We start from the raw sequence: 26,044 nt of genomic DNA on the forward strand, positions 1-26,044 counted from the left end.
CAAAGACAACTGTAAATATTTGCTGGTAATTATATTCCAGCGTATTATGTTATCTAGGCTGTTTATTTCTAAGATAAGAGTTCATTCCCTACCATGACAAACTCTGATTTCAATTAATTATTAGGCCTTCTAGACTAGTATAATTGCAATTATTTTAATAGAATAAGGAGGTAAGAAGAGCTACAGTGAACGCAGTAAGGGCAAGACTCTCTGATGCGTTTTGGGAATGTAAATAAAATAATACTTCCATTATTAAGAAATGAAAGAACAGTACCGTCTACTTTGATCCAGAAGCGCCACACAGTTGCAGGTGGATGTGAACGCCATGAGGAGCGAGCGGAGACATATTTGGATGGAGCATTTCATGACCAATCCCATGTAACTGTCGTTAGGTGAAAGCCAATGATCTTGCTGCCCTGGGATGTGGGCGTGCCGCAACGAAAGCACCGCGCCGCATCCCTCCCTGCATGATCGGAGTTTGGTTGAGACTGAGGGTGTCGGATGGGGGAGTACCACTCATGATAGAGCGGGCTAAATAATATACTATTTTGGAAGACATTGGAGATATTTCTAGTGGACACCGATACATCATTATTCGCGTTTCCTTTGCAAACTGCAACCAGGTGAGTTGTTTACGCTTACACGAGTCTGAAATTCGTAGTTTGAACGGGATGGAGCGGTGTGCGAGCTAACGGTTCATTGTGCCGTGGCTTCTCAATGATGGACCACAGGATTGGCTAACGTTAGCCCGCTTCTCACTGCTAATGCGAGGGACGTCGCCACCACATATATTGTAATTACTACATAAGTGGTCGCTTTGTATTTCAATAGTGATGCGTTTGAAAATTTGAAACTCGTTGTTTGCTTGCATGCATCTTCTCTGACATAATGTCAGCCACCCACACCCATGATGGTTGTGGGTGAGGAGGCTGCCCAGTGCCCACTTATTCATCTCCAAACTCACAATTACAAGCTACATTGTATTTATTATGTCCTTAACAGTCACACCACGATCAAGCTCCAGTATGAATTCCCTGTGACGTGTAGTTAGTAATTGCGTGCATTCAACCCCTCGTAGCTCTGTTATCCGTTAAGATGAGCTTTCGGGATATCAAGAGGGCGATGCACGCAACTTTTGAGCTAAAGTAGGCTAGCTAACATAGCCATTGCAGTTGTTTGGCCTGGCCCTGGTTATTAGACGACCAACCATACAGTAGCTATTTGAAACTGTCCAGTACAAAATAGCCACTCCGTGGGAAACTGCATACTTTCAGCACAGGCGCAAGAAAATTGCGCAGTATCAATATTTGACACCAAGGTTATTATAGGACTTGGGATGCAGCAACAAGGCAGCGCTTAGTACTAGTAGCAGCAAGCCTGATCCCCCCATCCCGTGACCTGACCCAGTTTCGGGGCTAACCATTACCTCGTATTTGTAAGCAAAGGACATAATTATAGAAGAGACAAGTCACAGAGGAGATAAGTCCCATTACTGCACACACTGACACACGAACAGCACAATTAATAAATCCAGTTGAAATAATGAAAGTACAATACAGCCGTTCCTAGTAATTAACAGTATTCGAAATGTGACCTTGATATTGATGTTATGGAATACATGGCATTGCTGTATTTAGTAGGCTAGATGCTAAGGATGGTCCTAGCTAGATCCCACCTTATGAATTTGGTCTCAAACTATTTTCTACTCGTCTACTTGTCTCTTACTACTGGCAAACAACTACTAAGCTGCTACTACCCCTGATGTCATGCTGTGACTTACAAGTGTTCAACACAATGTCTGACCATAGGGTTTTTGGGGAAGATTAGTCACTGTATTATATACAAGAAGAATTAAACCAAACCAAACCCAACCCTGCACACCACCATGCTCACACTCGCACACACATTTCTCAACAGGAAGCCAACTGAGTTGTGCTCCCGGCCGGCAGCAGTGATGTCACAACGCAGTGGACAGGAAGACCCGGAGCGGTACCTGTTTGTGGACCGCGCCGTGGTCTACAACCCGGCCACGCAGGCCGACTGGACCGCCAAGAAGTTGGTGTGGATCCCCTCGGAGCGCCACGGGTTTGAGGCCGCCGGTATCCGAGAGGAGCGCGGGGATGAGGTGGTGGTGGAGCTGGCGGAGAATGGGAAGAAGGCGGTGGTGAACAAGGACGACATCCAGAAGATGAACCCTCCCAAGTTCAGCAAGGTGGAGGACATGGCGGAGCTCACCTGCCTCAACGAAGCCTCGGTGCTCCACAACCTGAAGGACCGCTACTACTCTGGACTCATCTATGTGAGTTTATGTTTCTGTTGTTTTTCAGTGGTTTATTTTTTACTCCTTTTTGTAGAAAAGTATGTGGTTCTGGCTGAGGAGGTCATCCATCAGCTCCGGGGTTGACTGGTTGGATTCTCATCTTCTCTTTGCTAATGTGTTGTTGAGCAAGAACTCTGTCAAGCTGGCTGTAACACTGCGTCACTGGTGCTCACACACTTCTAATCAATCGCGCACATCACTTCCTCAGATACAGTATTCCTCTCAAAATATCCCTCTATGATTCTGCCATTATGTCCTAGATAACCAGACCCCCTCAATGCAACCAATTTAGCTATGTGCATTCCTGGAATAACCTTGATAGGGGCCTTGTGAGCCACCTGAGACTGGGCCTGGAGCCCAGTGGTTGAGGGGTTCCTGCTAAGAGACCGCAGCAGCAATGTCAGATAATTACTCAAGGTTGATATTTTTGACAGGTATATAAAAAGGATTCAACTTTTTAAATATTTTGATTTTTGTTAGTTCAAACTGTGTCAGGGTGCATGCCATGGCCCTCAGCCCTTGGAGTAGGCATGGTTGTCCGTTTATTTGGTAGACCGACATCAACAAAATCTTATACTCCTTTACAAAGGTTAATCATTCCGAAGCAGGTCTCTCTGGCAGAAATGCTGAGTTCAAGAATCACTAATTAGGACATTGATTTTTCTATGTCAAGGTCTGGATGCTAGCCATACATTGGACTTCTAATCTTTAATGGCAGTTATTTATAGTTCAGTGACTTGTTTTAGCCAATCTCAAGTGTTTTTTCTTTGCGATTCTTGAGAGTTGAAGTCCCCTAACCTTGGATAGCACTTTGATCCTCTTTAATAAAGTGGTCTATCAAACATTTAACAGAGTTGGTCATTGGCAGACAAAATTATCTTCGGTTATTTTTTTATCAATATTACCCACCTTAAGTCAATATCTGATCTCCATCTTACTTAAACTACATTTGGCCTAAAAAAAAAAAAAGTTTGGTTCCTGTTGGTTGTCAGTTGAGGTCATGGGTAGGTAGGGAATTTATTTTATTTTTTTATTTTATTTTTTCCAGCGGCAGCGAATGATAGGTAGGTTGGTTTCATTTAAAAACGAGAAAATTCGCTCATCCTTGTATAGAATGAACAGGTGCTGTACCAAAACGTAATTATAGAGGTGCTGTACCAAAACGTAATTACATAAATTTTTTTTTTTTTTTTATTTTTATTTTTTTTTTATAAAACTCATAAAATAATTTGGGTCGCACATAAATTGACAGGGTCGGTCGGAAACCGGAACCAAACAAATTTTTTTTTTAGGCCTATAGTTTAACCAGAGTAAGAACACATAGGCCTAAAGAAAGTTGGCTGATATACTGCAAGATGTTATAGTTGTAACTGACTGGGATTGTTCTTTCCCAAATCCTCCTAGTCCTATATATATATTTTTTAACCCTTTTTATTTAAAAAGAAGATACATTACTTAAGAAGAGTCCTGTGCTTTGTATGTCAGCACAAGGAGGCTTTTGCCGAGTCACTCTACGGTCAAACTGCCCTCACTAAGGCCTTTGCCTGCACTGATAAGCAACAGCTGTCTGCTTCAACATCTTACAATTTTATGAACCACTGTTGGAAAACCAGTGACATAAGATGCCCTTGAGCAGATATTCACCTTGTAAGCCTAACTCTGCGATTAAGTTGTATAAATATGTAATGGGAGAATGATTATTAATTGTAATGTGTGTTGAGAGGCTAGAATCTAGGGGTGTACGGTATCAACGGTATAGAAAGTACACCTGTGTGAATTTGAGCTACGGTATGGATTTTGACGTTACTGTGAGACCAGTGTGACCGGTAGACAGTGTTGTGTGTAACGCGTTACATAGTAAGTAACACGTTAATACAGTAACCTTACTACTTTTGTATGTAAATAGTAAGTTACGTGCAACTATTGCAAATATGGAAACGAAACGTAGTTCCTCTTTCAATTCGGCGCAACGTTACTATTCCCAGGGACAGATTTGAGAGCGATACTGCCTTCTCAGGCAGTATGCTATTTCGCAATAGTCCCATCACAAGCTCTCATTCCACACCATACGAGGCAGACGTTGCTGGCGTGATGCTGTCTCTGCATCTCTTCCACAGACATCGCTTCCGGGGGCATTTTCCAAAGCCAGTCCTTACGACCAAATAAGCCGGCGGTTGGACGAGATAACAAACGCCGTCACTGTTTACCTGTGTAAGGACATGGTTCCCTTTCAAGATGTCGATAGAAAGAGCTTTAATGAAATGGTCAAAATACTCAATCCCAGGTATGCGTTACCTGCCCGCACACACTTCAGCCAAATTGAGATGCCAAAACTTTACGGCAAGGTCCGGCAAGTGAAGAAAGTGGAGAAAGAAGAAGTATTTTTTCTGAGATGGAAGTAACTTGAGAAAAGATTTAGCTTTTTTTTTTTTCTTGCAGTTTCGCTGCCTAACCAGTACTTTACCCCTTCAGACGCATTTATATTTCGAAATTAGAAGATAAAATTAACATACCGTGATAAAAAAACGTTACCGTCTATGCCTCAAATCATACTGTGATATACATTTTAGTCCATACCGTACAGCCCCACTAGAATGCCTATGGTGCTTTATATGAATTAAGTGCTCTTTATTTTCTTTGTTATAAACCCCTGTAATAGCATTTGTTTGTTCTCCTGCCGCTCTCCATCCATCCACCACTGGCTCCTCTACTCCCTATCCTTCAAAGCTCTGTCAACTATCTCTGATATGTAATGTCTGGTTAATATTTATAGAGGAAACAAAGCAGAACTTTACTTTGTACTCCCACAATGTTGATTCAGATCCTCATCCCTAATCCCTCCTATATATTCCCACACTAGTATGAGAGAGGGATATTTCGTCATAATCCGTCTTTAACTTCTTGGACCTGTCTGTGTCTTGTCTCTGTTTGATGAAGCATCTAGCTTAGGCTGTGTAATGTACTGTCATGTCCATACTTCAGAGTCCCAGCCCTCCCTCTGTGTTTGATGGAGCAAACCGAGTTTAAGGGGTTAAGGTTAGATGCCTGCAGTCAGTCAGCATCAGCGGACAGCTGGTGAACTTGATGGACTTTATCTTCTAGGCAGTGGAAAGCACGCTATTGCTTTAACAGTGGGTAAAAGGAGTAGCCTATTTGGAAAACTGTAGTAACATACTTCCCACTCAAACTGATATGGATACTGTACTCGATCCATTTGCTAATGATGAAACCTCTTTTTAATTTTAGTTTAATTTGCTGAATTAAAGTATTGTAACAAAACCCCTAAATAATAACACAATATCTGCATTCAGCCAAGTCGACTTGCTTTGCATGAGTAAAATGCAACTTAGTTTCTGGGAATCCTTCTCGCCCTCTTGGTTCAATAGTCATCACTATATTTTCAATCAATACATTATTAGATGAGTACTGCATGCAGCCCTCAACTATTGTTATTCTTAGGTTTTATTCTTTCTTTCTTTCTTTCATTCGTATTCTCTACAAACTTTGGGACCTATCTCCTTCCTCAAATTTTCACCTAAAGACGCCATTCCAATTTTCAAATGTTCAGAATAGCTTGGAATCGTGCGATTCTTTTCAGATTGTTTAAGTATTTAAATTTTTTTAAGATATTCTACTTTTAAAATACTATCCTTTTTTTTGACATGGGAGTCAATGGGAGGACGGCAGAGCCATCCTCCCATTACTAAATCAATTTTCAACCGTTTATCTTCGTTCAAAGTAAACCATTTAACAAATCGACACACTTCAATAATATAAACGGAATTTCAATATCATTTAAACTTTCTTCAGATTCACAGTTTTAGTTTCATACCGGCTAGTTTTGCAGCTGTTTTCATTGAAGCGTCTGCCCGTTCTGACACTCCTACTCCTTAAGACATTGTAACTCAATCATTTTCCAACCGGTTACCTTTGTTCAAACCATTTAATAAATCTACACACTTGAATCTTCAATATCTCCAAACGGAATTTCGATATCATTTATACTTTCTTCAGAATCACAGTTTTAGTTTCAAACCGGCTTTGTTTTCAGTTGGTCTCATTGATTAACGTTGACGCTGGAGCATAAGAACGATCAGCAGTGTTGCCAGAATGGGCTGTTTTGCCCGTTGGATTGGGCTACTGGGCTACTTTTGGAGGACGTTCAGGCAGTCTTGCCAGATTGGGTGGTTTTTCCCGCTCTATTTGGCCTCTTTTAATCATGCACCGGCTCGCTATCTCTTAAAGACACACACAGACACACACACACACACACACACCAAACACACACACACACACACACACACACACACACACACACACACACACACACAACCACACACACACACACACACACACACACACACACACACACACATACACACACACACACACACACACACACACACACACACACACACACACACACACACACACACACACACACACACACACACACACACACACACACATACAGTGCAGGGCAATATATTTGACCTTTCAGAATCTTCAGTTCAATTCATTTTACATTTCTGCATTTTTATCAATGCTTTGCGCTTTTCATTCAGCTGTCACTTTATTTGTTTCCAACCATTTACATTTTTTTAAATGGTGTGCATGTTTACATTGTTTACTCCATTTAAACTTTTGAACTGTTCAAATCCCTTCACTTGATTTAGAAGGTTGAAATATTTTCAACCTCACTTTGTACTACAGCACTCATTTGCTACAGGGAATGCATTTTCTAGTTCATATTTCATACTGTTCTTGGAAAAGGATTGGGTCAGTACTCCGTAGGTTCAGGAACTGGTCCAGAGAAATTAAGAATTGGTGTATATCAAGTCTGCCATCCCACGGAAACCAAAAATCAACACATATTTTGAGTTGTGTGCGTTTGTTTTGCCCAGGATTTCTATAAGAAGAAAATATTTCTCACAGTGAACCACATCAGCTCCCTCCCTTGTCAGACCTCCAGTCTGAGGCCGATGCTGCTCCTCCAGTTCAGCAGGCCCTTGGGTGTGTAGGCTGGGGAGGGCGACACGCTCTGAGCCACACCCACGCCTCCACCACAATGCTGAGCTGCCTGGCCAGTGGAAGTCCTTTCTTAGAATAATTACACCTTTACCCATTTGAGCCCGTTCCCCCCTTCAGAGGTCTCCCGCTAGTCGGGGTGGCCATTCCCTTGCAAGCTAGCCGGCTATCCTCTGGATATTCTTAAGAGGCTTTGATAAAATGTTGACCTGCATGTAGAATTGATATTCACACAGACAAAGATACAATTTATGGAATGGTATAAGTCTGCTGTAAATATGTGGTTCAGCGTAATTCATTGGATTTTTATTTTTTACCATGGAATAAAAAATGAATGTTGCCTTGGTAGCAAGCATTATAGTCACATTTCTGGTACTGCCCCATCACTTCTGATTGACTGAAATTGATGCCAGGCATTGCCACTTGTATGAAAAGGCATGAAGGGTTGAATTTATCACAAAAGTCATAGAAAATTTAAAATCGCAGCAAGAATAAATTAATCACATTCCCCCAAATATTACGTTTTATAAATATAAGCGCTTTACTGTGGCAGGTTTTAAACACCAGTTTGGCATCCAAAGCTCAACCCCCCTTAATAGGTACACGCGCAAATGAAGACTAAATTACCATTTTGACAAATGTTCTGTTCAAGAGGATTAATGCTGCAGTTTACAGACATTTTCCTAAGAAACCCATTTGCTCATTCAGGGGATGGCTGTCAGATAGATTTTTTTTTTCATATACGAAATAAGAATGCAAGAAATACTCAAACTCTAAAACGAAGTTCAGGTTGCTGTTCAACCGATCTGAGAAATGTTCTGGCTTTTAATGTAACTGACATAAACATGTCCCCTCTTTATTGTGTTCTGTTTTCTATTGGTGCTTTCTGTGTGGATGCGCTATGCACTATGTTTCCATCACAGTGGAAACACAGTGGAGACTACACAACAAACTGGCCATCTGGTGACAACATAACGGGATGTAGAGTCTTACATCATAGCCAAGCCCGTGATAATTTCCATATTTTAGTTTTTATGCTGTATTGTGCTGCCAACTCCACTTTAACCATTAAACCTAAGACAAACACATTCCACAGAAACTAGTTTTAATGCGAAAACTAAAGGTTTAATCTGTTATCATCACTGTGCTTATTAACCTCTAAAGCATTATCACTTTCTTTCTGTAATGTTTGGGTTAATGTTTTCCTTTTCCCACTGTATTCTTTATTTATCTACATCCACATGAATGACCTTTTCTCGTATGAGTTGCAATGAGTTTGCTCTTGTCTCACTCCACAGACATACTCTGGTCTCTTCTGCGTGGTCATCAACCCCTACAAGAACCTGCCCATCTATTCAGAGAACATCATTGAGATGTATAGGGGCAAGAAGAGGCACGAGATGCCCCCCCACATCTACGCCATATCAGAGTCCGCATACAGATGCATGCTGCAAGGTAAGATGGTGTTTTAGTGAAAAAAATCATTTGTTTGTTGACATGGTAAGGTAATCTTTGCTGCCTCATCTATCACCATCACTGTGGTAGAACGACTTCAGACAAGTAATGCATCACAACATTAATCAATTTAATTGGTTTACCTCAGCGCCAACATGCTGACTCGGCATGTCATCAATAGTGTAGTAGTAACAAGCATCGGTTTTTGTCAGTTTCAGAGGGAGCACACTAAATTGCTTTTTTATTTTATACTATTTATCTTTATTTACTATAGAATTCTAAAAATATATAAAAAATTATATACACTTCAGGAAATATTTTTTGTCTTTTCTTGTCGCTTTTCTTCTTTTGTTTGAGGTATGTTTATATCTTTGTATGTAAAACTGATAATGGTAGCTAGAGTTGATTATCCCCTGCCTAGTAGTATCGCAAGTGCAGTATTCATCCTTATATATTTATATTCAATATATTAGCCTTTTTTTAAATATTTTTCTGTCTTTTATAAATCCGGTTTAATATTGAAATAAAGGAGCCTGTTCTGTTTAATTGTAAACACACTATGAAATTATTGAGTGTACATTGCTACATCGTAATGTATAATAATCAACTGCAGCCAAGATGGCCAACACTGGCTGAGCGCTGCGTTGAGAGATTCTGGTGTTGTTGTTGGGATGCTTTCAAGAGCCCTTAGCGTTGTGACGTACTGGGATGAGGCCAGTAAGGACAGAGAGGCTGACCTGCATTGTTCTGGACAATAAGCTTTTTGTGTTCTCGCCGAGGCAAGGCGAGAGGGGGCCGAAACAACTGGCCAGTCCACTCAGGCCTGGTTCCCTTCGTGTTAAAGGATATCCTTTTCTTTCAAAACATTATTTTGCACATTCAACAAATGCCCAAGTTATATTTTCGCCAATCACTGTATTTGTCTATTGTGATGTTTGGATTGAGGAGTACAGGAGTTGAGGAGATCGCATGGTGCAGTGGTCTCTCTTTCTGTCTTTTTTGTTTTCTCTGCTTTTTGATGCACTACAACTGCCATTATGGTGGTGGAGAAGGAGGTTAAAAGGAGATCTGTAGGTTGCAGATTAGTGTTCACCAGCTGCTGCTCAGCAGCTGGTGAACAGTAGGGTATCCTCAAACTAACCTGGTTCACTTCAGTGAGTATCCAGCTGTGTAGACGAACACTGGCCTTCCTCTGCTTAGAGCATGTCTGGAGGGCCAGCGAGTAGCTGGATACTGTAATAAAGCGGCCAACCGGGGGTCAGTGATTTACACTTAGCCCTGTTTTCTTGCAGAGAATTTAAGTCGCTTGCGCAGGGTTTGGAAGTGTAGGCTTTTTTAACAGGCACTGAATTAATGAACCATTAATTAATTAAACCAGTTATGATCCTGTGTTTACATTAAATATTAAACTAGTACAGGATCATGGATTGTATTGATCTACTTTTAAGTGCAATTTAAAACACAAAGGAATTTGCTGTGCTGCGTACCATTGCCTCTGGTACAGCTATTTATTTGATTCATTTTCCACCACATTGTTCTCCTTTTTTCACCCAGTTTTATCAAGTGTTTCCCTCATTGATGGCCACTGAGCTGTGCGGACAGGGGAAAAAAGCATCATTAAAACAGATGAGGGCCCCTGGCAAGCCTCGCGCATCCTCCACAGGGAGTGCAGAAGCTTCAGTTCAATCAATAGAGGCGCTGTGCTCTGGGCGGTATACTGCAGCCTCCTCGCTCTGCGTCTGTGTCCCATGCATCTCACTGGTCAGCGTCAAGGTCGGCTTTTATTTCAGTCCCTGTACTGGAAATAGGTTAAACTTAGACCTATGCTGCAATGGAGACCATCATCGTGTGAGGACCTGGGTTTTTAGCATTGGCCACTGCTTATTAACTCATTACACTGCAGTACTTTACTACCTACTTTTCACACGCATTGTTTGCCGTGTGTTGAGAAAACCATATACCGGTACTTATAATTGTTTTTGTCTGATTTACTGCTGGTTACAACAGAATGTCAAATCACATTCCTGGGGCTTAATGAGGAAAACGAGGGAGAACTGCTAAAATGCCGTCTGTTTTTGTTTCTCTTGGGATGCTTTCGTTGGCTTGAACCACTTTTACTGCAGTTTCGTACTATTTGTTTTTACAATGGACAAGATTGGATAGATATCGCGTTCTCTATCTGAGTCTATGTAATGATCGGGGTCTGCGTACAAAGACTGGTTGTGTTAGCAAACAGCCAGACCTGACCTCACATCTGCCTTTGATTAGTGGTCCATATACTCCCTACCGTAGCTTTCCTCACTGCTCCAGCAACAACACATCCAGAGGAGTGAAGGATCTGACGTGGGGCTTATAGCCAGCCTTACCATGGAGGGCTCTGAATAAAACCACGTCTCTAATAAAAGGTATGGTCATGTTGACTGACACCAAGTGATTTGATGACGTTGGCTTTGTTTCTTGGTGAAGTCAACAAATAGTGAGGAGCTCTTTGTTTTTGTTTCAAAATAGAAAGTACCCCAGCCCCCCCTTTTTGAGCATAGTAGTCTTTCCTTGATCCAGAATTCGGCTCCATAAGCTTTTTACACAAAGCGCTGTAATATGTCTCACAAGGGCCAAATCCATCAGGGCCGAACAAAACATCTCTTTATCTGGTATGTTTTCAGTGCGGACAATAACACTGTGGATGCTTTCTTTAAAGAAATACAACACAAATGTTGACTGAGTACATCAAGAAGATGTGTATAGTGGAGATAAATTGCAGACTAGATGAGGTGTGGTTGACTCTTGAGATTCAGACCAGTCCCACTTACTCCCACAGCCTTTTCTTGAATGAACAAAAACAAATGCACTATCCTTGCTGGAGACGATTGCACTGGTAGATCATGAAGCATATGTTGGACCTACTCCCCCTGTAGCGCAAGGCACGTGGCCATTCATAAATAAATACTGACTGAATATTATACATTTGCTTGCATTTTCTGTTGCTTTATTATCACAATGTATACAATAAAAAAATTATACAAGTTAAAAATGGTTTGCCACAAGCATGCAATTCAATGCTTTGTGAAAAGCTTGTTGGTATAATAACTGTTGGTAAAATGCAGGTTTTGCACACTTACTGCCCAGAGTATTAGTGGGGATGGCAAGGAAACGTTATCGGTTGATAGTCACTACTTTGTCACACCCTCTAGGTGTGTAAATCACTTGTACGCAGAAGAATCCACACAATGTAGCGTATTAGAAACATGCTACCTTTTAGCTGTTCTGGAATAGGGCTGACTTTTGCATGCTAACACTTTCCTGTCAGTAAATATGTTGGTTCCTCCTTAATCAACTGTACTTGAGAGTACACCAGAGGGGTTAGCTGTTGGTGCTGTAGGTGACTTCTGTGTGAGAGTGAGGCCCCGTCCACACGAAGCCGAAACGGGCGAAACCGTCACGGTTTCGATCTATCCGGTTTCGAAGTATCTCCGTAAAGACGAAGCCAAGCGAAACCGGATAGATCTGTAGAAACGCTGTAGTAAACATTCCAGGCCCATAAGGGGCGCTGCTTCTGGTACACAAATCCAGAAGAAGAAGAGGCGAGCATGCGCATAAAGGCTGCCCCCCAAACCACTAACAACACAAACAAACAGCTCTTCTACGATGGCGAACTAGATTCTCAATAAATAATGGCTTAGCAACCCAACAAGGGACATGATATGCTGCAGAACGATTACAAGCTTGTAGTCCTCCATCATCTTTTTTGTTGTGATTTCTGAGACTCCGCGGGCTTAAGAGCCATTGGCTAGGAGGTCGAGGGGTGGGGCGATGACGTCATGGTTTGCGGTTTCAGTCGGCAGGGTCCACACGAAACCAAAACGAAGCCGGATAGATTTGAAACCACCTCTGAGGGTGGTTTCAGAAGTTTGCGGTTTCGGTCAGCGGATTCGCCGGCTTCGTGTGGACGGAAGGCCGAACCGTACAAGGGGCCTGGTAGGGGCCTGAATGAAATGGGCCCCTACCAAATGCAAATTCACAAGGAAATTGATTGCACTCATTTCCGACATTGGTGGTTTTCCCTTGTCTGATTCCTGCAATAAAGATGTTTCTTTCTTCTTAAGCCAGGTATATGAATATAAACAGAGATATGTTAATATGATTGCTGAACTGATATTGCAGGTGCTGTTGGCTGAGTTAGGTTGGTATTTCTTAGTTTATAGAGTTTGAGTGCTGCTTGACACTTCATAGTTGAGCTTGACCTGAATAAACAGATGTGGTTTACCGTAAGAATAACTTTTCACTATTGTCGTTTAGCCTAGAATGTTTTCCAGACTGAGCTGGCTAGCCTCTCTGAGCTGTTTGCATAAGCCTCTGGGGGTTCCTTGAGTCTATGATAATACTTTGTCATAAACCTGGTCTGTTGACCCTTTACTTCCCTGTTCCCCATTGCTGATGGAAAAGTAAGGTAACAGTTTCTTGAGTACAGGACAGAGCTTTACATCAATATAAAGGTTGGTGGTAGAATTCTGTAGCATGTTAAATTTGCCCGTATGCAAAACTCATTTTTATTGGCTTCACATGAGACTGTTTTCCTATTTCCCCGACTCAATGTCACACATATCTCTCTTTCCCCACATTATAAATTTCTCCACCATTTGACTAGTCCTACAGCGGTCTGCATTGATTTTGTGTTAGATTTGCCGTTAACGTGATGATTAATGAGTGAATATCCAAATTCCTGGTGTCTGCTGTATGATTAATTCTCCTTAACCATTTTCCTAAGGACATGGAGAAATGTTTTGACTGATCCAGGAAAGAGATGGTCAAGATATGGATCTGATGTGGTTTTTCCCCCTTTGCTAGCATCTGGCTGACTTACCAACCGCAAGTCTTGCCAGTGTCATAGCTGTTTTCAGGTTTTAGTATAAAGAATTGAAAATGGACAGACTGGCTGGCTTCTGAAACCCAAGTCAAAGACACTCGAAGAGAATGGCTCTTGTTAGATGAAGTAATGTTTGCAGATGGTTATGAGTTTATACCACTTTAAAAATAGGATTTTTTTCCTTTTTTATGAGCCTTGAGGACTTTAACTGCCATAAATTATTATGGAAATTGACAATCTTGAGTCGTCTGAACGTCATGATTCAGGTCATCAAGCTCCTTCATCCGTGATGCCTCCAATTTCTGTTCTTTGGATCATAATCATATAATCGTTAAATCTATGTTGATGACCACCTTCCTATTCCCTTCAATGAACCGGGCTCCAAATCCTATTGGAGGATGGGGGTATTCTCTTAATCAGAAAATCATACAACATTTCACATGCTACTTATGCAATTGTTTGCTTGATATATTTTAATGTAAGTTCATAGCCATGGTTCTTAAGGGTCTAGCGTTTTGTTAATAATTAAGTCCCTCCAGTAGAATAGTTCTTAATCTTAATTCATATCAATCCCCCCTAGGGGGGATCGAACTAGCAACTCAGCTAGGCTCCTCTTAGCTGAGTGTCGAGGTGTCCCACGACACCTCACCCTCACTGCTCACGTCAAAGGCTGGCTGTTGCCTTGCATGTTTGACACCGTGGTCGGTGTAAATGTGTGGACGAATGGGTGTATCGTACAATATTGTACAAACTTTGAGTGGCCACTGGTTAGAATAGAGCTACATAAATGCAGTCCATTTACTTTATGATTATTTGATTGTCCAAATAGTGCCAGCTTCAGCCACTGTCGCTGCATCACAGTGTTAGCTGCTGGCAGTGCTGGTGAGTTTGGCTGGAATGCCTGGAATGAGTCGGGCTGGTGTATTAATCCAGTGTGTGGGGGTAGGGTTGGTAGATCGTCTGTTTGTAAAAAGGAAGCAATCTACCCACAGCGTCAAATAGTCCCTGTCCACTCTATCTCGTGGTCGGTTGGGAGTTTCCCTGAACTGAACAATGCGCACAAACGCTTGCCAACAGCCGGGAGGGCAGCATGGAGCGTCGTGAGAAAGGCCACGCTGAGATGTTGACAGCACACAGATACGCCTGTTAAATCAGGGGAGGGTTTCTGATGATGATAATGCTGTCGATTGTGTTGAAAGCCAATGTTACCCCATTTTTACTCGAGGGAACATTTATGGCAAGTACCTTCTGTACTTGGACTAGAGTATTTGATGCGTTAATGACTTAATTGTTAGGTTCTGTAAGCATCCTATTCCCAACATGCCACTGTGGTCTCGGGCTGTTAAAAAGACAGAATAATTATACTCTTTGGTCTGTATTTCTTCCAACACATTTATCTGATTTTGTGGAGCATCACATAGGTTTGATTGTATGTCTTTCTACCCCGAGGCCCTGGGTGGGGCAGCAGTGTGATGGACTACGCTTATGAGGTGAGTGTTAACACTCCACTGTCACTCCTTAATGCGGGTATTAGCCGTCAATGGCAGAGGCTGTCCCAGGCCCAGTGGGCTGCTGTCCTACAATGAGTTCACTGTCAAGGCCTCAGATCAGCCGGCCGTGTCCAGGCCTTCCTCCATCTCTCCTGCATGAAGAAACGTTACATGCAGAGACACTTTGCCGCCGTCCAAGCTTCAAAATGTCTGGCAATTTCAACATCTGTTTTTTGGGTTTTGAAAGACCATTGATAACAGCCTTCTCTCATCAAGTTGAAATGAGGCCATTTATTGCTAAGCTATGAAGATAGCCATCTTGAGCCGAGACAAGGTTCTCATTTGTTATTGACGATGTAAAAAAAAAAGAAGTATTTTTTTCCTCACAGAACATGTTTTAATAGAACATAGCAAATTTCCTCAGGGCAAAAATAACCCTCTTGTACACAATGGAGTCATGTGAAAATGAATCAATCACGCGAATCACAGAAAAAAAGGGTCATCACAATCTGTGAAGTGTGTTACAGAAATAACCAGTCCTATTTGGAAGGTTCTCCTCGCCACCATGATGTGTGGCAGTTGTTGGAGGCGGCAGCTTTGTATGAATGGAAGTGGGATGGTTGAATTTGTGCTGTAGCTTAATCACCCCCCCCCCCCCCCCCCCCGCATCTGCTTCTGCAGCAGCAGAGATAAACGGACAGTTCTGTACTGTCCGGACTGTTCTTTTGTGCTGTTTATTTATCTGATGGTGAGAAACAAACTGTGTTGGTTTGTGGAGGACGCACAAACACAAAAACTGTTGTCACGCCTGTTGTCAGTCCCTTAAAGGACAAATCAAGTGTAAAATGGATTTGGGATATGCTTGGTATGATAAAGGGTTGGAACGTTTGTTTTGGAGCAAAAAAGCGCATATCAACGCATTCTTCAGTTGGCTGTTTTTATCCGATTCTATTAAAACGCTATAAACTTGGAACGATAGGGGCATGTGGTATGGTTAAAACTAAATCACTATTTTAAACCAACCGTCGACGCCATCTTGTTTTTAAGACTTGATAGGTAGATTAACGAACACAGAGATTGTGACATCCGTCAACAACACGCAAGCTCTGTGTTCGCCAATCTACTTATCAAGTCTTAAAAACAAGATGGCGTCGACGGGTGAACTACTGATGGTATTGTGTGTATAAAATGTCCTTTTTAATAAGCAATCTGTATACTTAGAAAGTTATCAATGCCTTGTTTTATATGTTAAGACCCTTATTATACTACCAAAGAAGTGTCAAGCTACTTCAAGCCTTTTAAATGGTTTAAAATAGCGATTTCGTTTTTACCATAACAAATGCCCCCATCGTTCCAAGTTTATAGCGTTTTGGTAGAATCGGCTAAAAACAGCCAACTTAAGAATGCGTCTATACTCGCTTTTTTGCTCCCAAACAAACATTCCAACTCGCTATCATACTAAACATATCCCAGATCAAGTTTACACCGGATTTCTCCTTTAAGAAACTATCGTGATTCTTATCTGCTTTGATTCTTCGATTCACAACATCCCTACTCTAATGCCATGCCATATTTTGCAACACCGCCTTTCTTAGCAAACAGTGGACTGGAGTGAATCCTGAAATTTGCATCCTTATATGTACTGAATAAAGTATCAATCTTGAATCTGGAATCTATTTCAATCGAGATTCAATTTTGAATAGAATCATGACCCCAAGAATCAAATTTAACCGTGAGATACCAACAAATTCACACCCCTAGAGGCCATACTACCCTCATCATTATCTCATCCTCCACCTTTTACTCTACATCAGGACAGGATTGCTTAAACCAGGAAGGTCTGCTTTGTCCTGGGTCACATCACTCTACTCTTCACCTCCTATGCTAGCTCAACAGGAACACACTCTCACAATTTTTTACCTGACTTTTCCCTTCAGCAGAGTTTTTGTGGCTTAGTGGGTTCTTGTTTTGGTTTTGGTTTCCAACGTTTTTGTGGTACTTAATTTATATTGTGCTATGCCATCCCAAGCTATGTCAAATGGAAATGGGTCTATTTTTAAACAATTCCTATTCTTCATCTGGATAAAAAAAAATCTGTCTCACACAATTAAATTCTTACTACATTTACAAAAGAGCGGGTGGGTGACTAGACCTTAGCAAAATCATTAGGTTTAGGATCCCTTTAGACCCCTAACAAAGGTCACAGGCAGTGAGTCAAGAACAGGTGATGGGAAAAGTTATTAATCATTTGCTCACCGTAACAGCAAGCCAATACAAAATGGTGAATTCATGGAACCATAATGTTTAAGGTCAATTTAACATGACCATAACGGACACCACCAGGGAAATGTCCTTCGGCTGATTACTTTTTCTTTTCCGCCACAATAGTATCGACACCTTGACGATTGATCACCTTCACTCAACACCCACTTCAATCTGTTGAGTAGTGAGGATTTCCATTTACCTCTTTCAATTTGCTAATGGGATCCTTTCCCATTTCCAACCAGCGTGCTATTTAATATTTCTACCATTAAAGGGAGCCTTAAGAATATCGTTGCTCCCTGGAACTCATTTGCATGCCATGCCCTGGACAGGAGGCCCCAGGCAGCGAGGGTAGCTGTTTCATAACTGTCATTCCTTCACTATGACCTGACTCAGAGCTGCCATGCTACAACACCACGAAATACTCCAACATAATAATTAAGGGGTCCATGCCAAGGTCTGGACAGTAATTTTTGGAATATTGATGTATGATTTATTTATGGGAACGCATTTTCTATCTCCTTTGGCTAAAACTCAATTTTGTCTACTCAAATTACGGACATGTACTGCACATTTCTGGCTAATTCTATTCAACATTTTGGAGTTACTAACATATTGTATTGCTTGATGGGATATCTGAATAAGTGAATATCCTCTCTGTGCTGTAGAATAGTCTCGGGTCGTGGGCCTGGGGCACCGAAAGAATTTGTGTGTTTTCTGACACAACACACCATACAGCACTGTTGGGTCTGCTAAAGGATCTTCAACGAACATGGGCACAGGTCCAGAAGTACGCTGATTAACATTCAGCAACCAAACTGGCATAAACAAGGATGAGTAGAAACATGCATTGAGTTTGGAGTCTGTATCCAAACCCCTCAATGTTTTATGTAAGATAATGGATGCACAGATAAGAAAAGCAGTCCATTGGAGAGCCTTAATTTAGTCTGATGTAGTTCCATCAGCTCTTTCTCAAACTCAATTCACTACGGGTGTACCACAAAACATTTTCAAACATCACATCATCTCTCCTTTTCTGCTGCCTTATGTGAAGACAGGAGAAACAAATCCAATCCCCATTCTTCAAAGTCGTGAAATCACAGCCAGCAGGATACAGTTGTCGTGACAACCAGAATCATATCCCATTTGGAGACTTATTTGAGATTCTGCAAAATGTTGTGACTAACGTTAATAAATTGTCTGACACCTGGAGATGGAGTGCTGACGGAAAATTGTATATGATTAAGATATGGTCAGCAATCATCATCATGACATTATGTAATGGAAAATTTGGAGGGGTGAAATGAAGCTTACGGTTCGGTCTGGTTTCAACATCATTCATGCCTCATTGCCTTTGACATTTAGTCTGGCAAAGGCCAGTAACCAGGGAGAGAGGAAGGATGGCCTTCCAGTTATTGGTCCGTCGCCTGCAAATACACCTGGCAAAGCTTTCTCCATAGTGTACAGTTTTGGGTTGTTGATTCCCAAGACGGTCGCCAGATCCTTTTTCCCCTGCCTTTCCTCTCCGTGTCTATGCTGTCTAAAATAGAGCCTGCAGTCATCTTTAGCTTATTATACATTTAACATTTGTTTGACACTTGGAGGGGCAGAGCAAACCACCAGCCTGGTATTTGAGCTCCTGCCTATGGCCATATCTCCATCGCTCCAGATGTTTTATGGTTGTTTTTACCTTGAAATGTCTCTAGAAGTTATCTTAACCTCAAAGGATTCTCAGAAGCTTAGGATGCAAGAAAAAGTGAAAAAACTGGGGGATTAGCCTGTATATGATAATGATTGTATTATCAGGCCCACGCCACATGCATGGTTAGCTTGGCTTTGGCATTTGAATCCACAGGCCCAGGCTTCAAATCTATTGAATCTTTTCAATTGAAATTCTGCCTTTTCGTATTTTGTTGGTCCCTCTCTAACCGATAGAAATATATATTATAACTGCATTGATAATGTCAATCAAGAATGCTTTTTTTCTACAGTTTTAGTCATACATGAACAATTTCTCTCTCTCCCTCTCTCCCCCTCTCTCTCTCTCTCTCTCTCTCTCTCTCTCTCTCTCTCTCTCGCTCTCTCTCTCTCTCTCTCTTTCTCTTCCCCCCCCCGTTCCTTCATTTCACCTCACAGATCGAGAGGACCAATCAATTCTTTGCACGTGAGTCATCTAAATTCAACTTCCCATGCATGATATTCAAAATATAAGATGCCTGTAATATATTTGCATAATTACTGATGAATAAATGCTTTTGGATATCCCAGGAACCAGAGGTTTAGAAGAATGTTTAAGGCATGTAAACATGCTTCTAACCGTCTTGTAATCCGGTTGGAAATGGCGTAATGTTCACAGTTCAGTCTTGGTCATCATGCATGTGTGCATGCACTCTCTGGGCTTCCTTGGGAACAGAAACACATAGACTGATGGGCTCCTTAGTGTAAATGGAATCAAATTGAAAAAGACAGTATTTCCACCGTGGATCTTTCTAGAAGTAAAAAGTGTCCCTGGCCCTTCTCGTCCATTCTGAGCAGAGAATGCCTCGGTGACTCAAAATGGTCGTGCACTACTTGAGACAAAAGCTGGTCTGGGAAATGTCAGTGTTTTTTTTTAGTTGGAAGGCCTGTGTAGATGGTCCATGCCAAGTGCCTAGAGATGACTGGAATGCAGTCTAACAAGATGTCAGAAGATTGGTAAAGCAACCGACAGACCTCCACAGCTAGTGATGTATTCTGGGCTGTTGATTGTCTTTTTTCTTTCTGGATAGCCTAGTTTCCCCTCCCTATGCTTTCACAACTGCAGTTTTTTTTTATCTGGAAGCCTTCGGTTGTTTTAGCTATACACATTAACACATGCACAAGCTCATATACACACAATAAGTTGCAACAGACCAACTATTCCCAAAGTGGGGAGGCCGTGTACATGTACACTGGCAAGTGTTGGCTTATGATTACACAGCCACATCTGCAAGGCCTCTAACAGACCCAGGGGTTCCAGGCCTTTGTGAATGACGAGCCCTCCCCATCTGCAGTTCAGCTCCATGGGGTTGAAACGGCTCGCAGCCCAGGGCCAACAAGGGGGACATTCACACAGACAGTCCTCAATGAATGCTCTCTGTTACTAGCGGCCTCTGAGACACACTCGGATGCCTCTCTTGCCGTCCTGAGTGTTGAAGTCTGGCCTTATTATGCTCAACGAATCTCAGCTGTGCAGGGTTTATGTTCTGGTGCTTACTGGACGTGTGAAATATGCACCTAGTGTAAAACCTCTGGAATGCTCTGAATAGGGCCCCATGTCGCATAACTCAGGGAGGACAAAAACATAATTTCGGCCCGTCTCTTTCCACACTATTATCATAATAGTAGGATGTTTTAGAAGGAGAATGAGGTGAGGTGAGAATGCAATGTCCTTGATTATATGTCATTGGCACAGACATTTAGTCAACCTACATTTTTTTATTTTGATTGTGACGGAGCATTTAGCCTGTCAGGTATAGCCCTTTATCCAAATGTGTCTGACACAACCTTTTAAAAGGGAAAATACAAGATTCCTCTACATAAACAGTAAGGGGATCTATGTCTGAGTCTGTTAACTATCTCCCCCTCGGATGACCATGTGATTCTTAGAGGTGAGTCGGGCGCTGGCAAGACGGAGAACACCAAGAAGGTCATCCAGTACCTGGCACACGTGGCCTCCTCACACAAAGGGAGAAAGGAGCACAACGTTCCTGTGAGTATGGCATCCTCTTACAATGTTCTCATATCACATGAATGATATTCCCAGATTAGAAAAATGTAGAGCATCGTTCCCCGGAATATGTTTAACAATTAGATTAGCAACCTCTACCTGAAATAAAACTATGAGTCGTCTAGACTTAATTGAGCTTCCATTGTTTATGCTCATATTGAGATGGGATGCATGTTTTACGAAGCAAGCTTGAATTTATATTATGTAAATAAATTCCTTGACTAGCACCTCAGGTAATGATTTGTAATTAAAGGCTGCTAGTACCCTAGCCAGGACCTAGGCCATCCTAATCCAGTGATGTTTATGATTGAAAAGGGATTAAGCCTAAGCGTGCCTCATTAGTTGAACATTGGCATTGGGGCAACGGTTATTATCAATGGGCAATTCGGCTGGGATCGAAACTCTTAGAGAAGTAATTTGTTTGTCGTTCAATTAAATTATGGCTGTTGAATGTTTTGATAAAATAACATGTGGTAATGCCGAAATTATGCAGTGACATTTGTTTATTTGTATTGAACAGCCAGAGTCCCCTAAACCAGTGAAACCACAGGCAAGTCTTTACACTTTATTTTATACCCATTCATTTGTATGTTAGACTAACTGTCCCCTCACACAAAGTGGATTTCCCTAATGCTGTAACCTAGAGTGTACTTTATTTTGACATGATTCCATTAGTAAGGTAGTTAATGGGGATCGTAAACAGCGCTGACAAAAGCTAATTTAGTATTACCTTTATCTGTTCCTCTCTCCGTTAGGAACAAAATCCAGTTGTAAGTAAATTTAAGGACTAGGCATGGGCATTTCATAGCAGACATTTTGGATATTTGTATTCGGTTTTTACCATTTAAGAAAGATTATTCATACTGTAAATATGCATGTGATATTGTGACTCATTTATCATGAAGCATTATCATTTCAAGCACATTTACTCCCATTCCTATCTCTTGAAGATTCAAAATAATTTGTAATTTTATGATGAGTCAAATCAAAGGTAATTGTAGGTGGTTGAAGTATAAAAGCATGTCAAACAGAAAAGTTAAGCTGCAAACCATTTATCTTACATTTTCACATATGAATACATTAGCCGTGCTAAAGTAGACATAGTTGGAAGTGTGCTGAGACGGTGATAAAGATCATTGAAATCGCTTGTCGTTCTTTTTCAGTATCATCTTCATCTTCTTTTTTACAGCATGTCCTGTAATTATTTTAGCTATTTTTTGTTTCATTCATTTTACACTGTATGCATTTTGTAATGTTTTTTCAGTGCCCATGACATTAACACAATGTATTTATTTCCATGATAACTTTTTAATCTACACATTGGATACAGAGTGGACCCCTGTTTTATGTGAGTAGTATGTAGTTCCTGCACCTCTCACTACTTTTCTGTTGCTAAAATATCTAGAAACCTAAGCGGTACTTATTCCACTCTTGTCAGATACATATCCCACAAGGCTGTGCAAACAACGGTGTTATTTCGAGGTTCACTCTTTCAACCCTGTCAGTTTTGACTAAATTGTGGTTATTCCGCCTCTTTAGTGTTTCACATTTTGTTGCAATGTAAGGAATTGTATTCGCATGGTACTCAATGCTTTGACAACTTTTGCTGCAAACAAGTGCTCCACCTCAGTAGGCTGCAAGCCATAACTCAATGATCCACCAAACCAGCGTCCATCACGGGTTCTACTCCACTGAGTGCACAACCCCTGGCCTCTCTCATCTCGCCTGCATCCAGGTCCCCTAGAGCTGGCATCTCTAAACGGTGGACCGCGGCCCGGGTCAGGACCAAGTGACGGTCCTATCCGTCCCAGGACCAATTTAAAATTATAAGAAAAAAAAAATATTTTTTTATGATTTCACTATACAAAGCATGATTATGTTAGTAAAATCATTTCTCACTGAATTACAAATTGAAAGGCAGAATAGTCTGTAGTACAGCATAAAAACAGCAAAAATCAATGATCTTCACAGAGCGAAGATCATGCACTCACAGAACTCCCCCCCTCCCTCCGTCTGTCACGGCATGTGCGTAATTGCGTCACTCAAAAAATAGCCAATCAATTTTTTGGTTTACTGAAAGAGCGATTTGGAATGAGAAAAGGGCTTGCTCGAAAATAAGGAAAGTTGAACCCGAAAACAGACATTTCAAAGATGAATGGACTGACCAATACATGTTCATTCTCTCGCAAGGCAGTACAAAACCTTTGTTGTGTCTTTTATGTGTTGAAACCGTGGCGCTGATAAAAAGCGGGAATATTAAGTGGCATTACGAATCCAAACACAGATCCTTCGAGGAAAAAGCATCCCCAGAAGTCAGAAGTAAGAGCGTGGAAAATATCCGAGCTGAGAGCTCAGTATGAGAGGTCTACGCGTGTCTTCACACACTCATTTACAGGCCAGCAACGTGCAATTGAATGCTCACTTAAGATTGCATGGAAAAACTTTCAGTGACACGACTGTTGTGAAGGAGTGCTTGAACGCCGCTGCCGAGACGTTACTTGAAGGTAAACAAAGGGATGAATTGCGTGAAAAAATAAAGCAAATCCCAATGTGAGCTGCAACGACAACCAGAAAATCCGAAATGTTATCAGGTGACGCACTGTCACAGCTTCATGCGGCTGTTCAGAGTGCCCCATCCTTAGCCATTGATGAGTCTTCAGATGTAACGGATAATGCCCAGCTTTTGGTTTATGTGCGATTGTTTCATCAAGACAAGAAAGAGATCTGTGTGGACCTGTTGGGTCTAACACCACTTGAGACACTGTTTTGCTTACTTGAAATGAAGGCCTAAGGCTCTTTTTGTGTTTATTTGAAATGTAGGCCCGGTGTACCTGTTTTGCTTACTTGAAATGTAGGCCTATTGCACTTTGTGTCTATTTGAAGTGTAGGCCTAGTGTTCCTGTTCTGCTTACTTCACATGTAGGCCTTATGCACTTTTTATGTTTACTTGAATTGCAGGCCTAATGTACCTGTTTTGTTTACTTTAAATGTTAATATGCGTTACTTTGTCTTACTAGTTTTTCATGGTTAAAAGTAAGCTATTAGGAAATTGAAAATAAATACATCTGATATTATAAGGTAATATGCCGTGTTGATTGTATTTGACAAAAGAAGGCTATTAGGACATGGTAGGTTCGGAAGGAATTTTTAGTAACTGGACCTTGTTCAATTTTAATTGAAGACCCCTACCCTAGAGGCTTGGCTGGAGCAAAGTTACTTAGAGGTAGCTCATCCTACCATCCTTTGGATCATCCTTCCATCCTTTGTATGGCCCCAATCTGTTGCTTTGAGGGCCGGCAGGACAAGAGCCAAACCCTCTGCATTTGCGTGGGAGGCTAGTGGAAAGAGTGCTTAATCAAGAGCAGGCCTTCCCAGCTCCTCAAGGCTGTCTCCATCAATAAGTATTTTTTAAAGGGGAATCATCTATGATTCTAATGTAATCCTGACATGGATTGTATGCGTTGGTAAACCGAGCTGCTGGCGTTTGTATCATGTTACACCGACATATTGGTCACTATTTGGCATGTTCATTGGTGGAGGACTGTCCTAACCACGGAATGAAACTGTAGTTTCAAAAGGGTGAAGCCTCATCTCACGCAACTTGTGCTTTGCCCTGCATTGCATATTGGCTCTCCCTGCTCCCTGGTCAAGATGGGTTTTCAACATGCACTTTGGTCCCATGTTCCGAACACAGATCTGCATGGGCTGTCTATTTGTCTCCTGTGGGTGGACAGAACGCTTCAAAATGCTCTGCTGGTTCTAGTGGCAGTGGTGGGTATGGAGGTTAAGAGGTCACACAGCAGATGTTGAACAGTCAAATGACATTCCCCTACTTACTAGCCCTGCCAGTCGTTTGGATAATTTAATAGTATGGTTTGGACTGATCCCTTTTGGTTCATTACCGATGCACTACTGCACGGGCCGCCAAATAACCTGCACTCTGCTCGGAGACCTGGCTGTTTCCACAACCTGTACCAGTTGTGATTAAGGATAATAATGTTATGCGTGAACTCTCATAACCTGAAATGGGTCCAGCGCGGCTGGGAGCCTCCACGTTCCTCCATTGTTTTCACAGCTCAACACCGATTAGGTATCTGAAGTGTGTCTGGAGGCCGTTAGTTCCAGACACACTTGCACTGCAAGAATGTGGGTCACCTTCTAATATCTCTAGATTGGCCTCCTCCCGCTGTGCTGCCAGTGTTTTTTTTTTATCCTCTTGGCCCTTGGCTACCATTGAACTGAATGGGTATTACTTTTCCAAAGCCAATGATAACGTCCAAGCTGCAATGCAGGCATGTTTGCATTAAAACACAGGATTTTGGGATGAGTTGCTGGTCTTGTATGATTCCGCTCCATGCTGCTGCTGGGGTGGGATTAATTAGTTCAGTCCGGCTTCATTCCAACAGCTTCAAAACTTGGTTAAAGGCAGCTTGTCAACCTCTCCGGCCAAGCATCACAGCGCACGTCTCCAGTCCACAGTCCAGGGATGCTCTCCAACTCAACCCACAGCTTCCTCCGGTGGAATGCGGCCTTCTCAAACTAAACAAGAATGCAGCTCTTTTCTTTATTTCTTCATAGTCCTAAAGGGGAACATATTTTTCTTGGCCCAAAAAATTGCCGTTGTTGCAGAAGATTTGCTTTTTGCTCATCAGCTGTTCTGGATTCCCTGGTCAATACCATCAACACAAAAGGTGGTTGGAGCTGACACTAATGGGCAACCTTTCCCAACATAGGCTAATGAAGGTTTATTTTTTATTGACATGTTTTTGCTTTGCCTCGTGAAGCTGTCTGGTCAGACAATGTGTGTGTGGACAGAGCTCCATTGCCTCTCTCTTAAGGTGTCCTCTTCCTTGAAGGGAGTGTGGCCCCCTTGCCCC

The 26,044-nt window shown here is 41.7% G+C and overlaps 1 protein-coding gene across 2 annotated transcripts in view; it reads left to right on the top strand.

Moving 5' to 3' along the window:
* Positions 1 to 467: 467 nt before the first annotated feature.
* LOC115539837 (myosin-10) overlaps positions 468 to 26,044 on the top strand; it is a 58,630-nt gene continuing 33,053 nt past the window's right edge. Inside the window, exons 1-8 of one of the 2 annotated variants that reach the window (XM_030350662.1) lie at positions 468 to 623; positions 1,918 to 2,299; positions 8,647 to 8,803; positions 19,556 to 19,583; positions 21,047 to 21,149; positions 21,688 to 21,717; positions 21,923 to 21,937; positions 22,498 to 22,515. In XM_030350662.1, coding sequence (XP_030206522.1) covers positions 1,955 to 2,299; positions 8,647 to 8,803; positions 19,556 to 19,583; positions 21,047 to 21,149; positions 21,688 to 21,717; positions 21,923 to 21,937; positions 22,498 to 22,515 — 696 coding nt within the window. In that variant the 5' untranslated portion in view covers positions 468 to 623; positions 1,918 to 1,954. The remainder of the gene's footprint in view (positions 624 to 1,917; positions 2,300 to 8,646; positions 8,804 to 19,555; positions 19,584 to 21,046; positions 21,150 to 21,687; positions 21,718 to 21,922; positions 21,938 to 22,497; positions 22,516 to 26,044) is intronic. The other variant, XM_030350663.1, reaches the window with a different exon arrangement.

The sequence above is a fragment of the Gadus morhua genome, chromosome 3, assembly GCF_902167405.1.
Source record: "Gadus morhua chromosome 3, gadMor3.0, whole genome shotgun sequence".
Classification (NCBI taxonomy): domain Eukaryota; kingdom Metazoa; phylum Chordata; class Actinopteri; order Gadiformes; family Gadidae; genus Gadus; species Gadus morhua.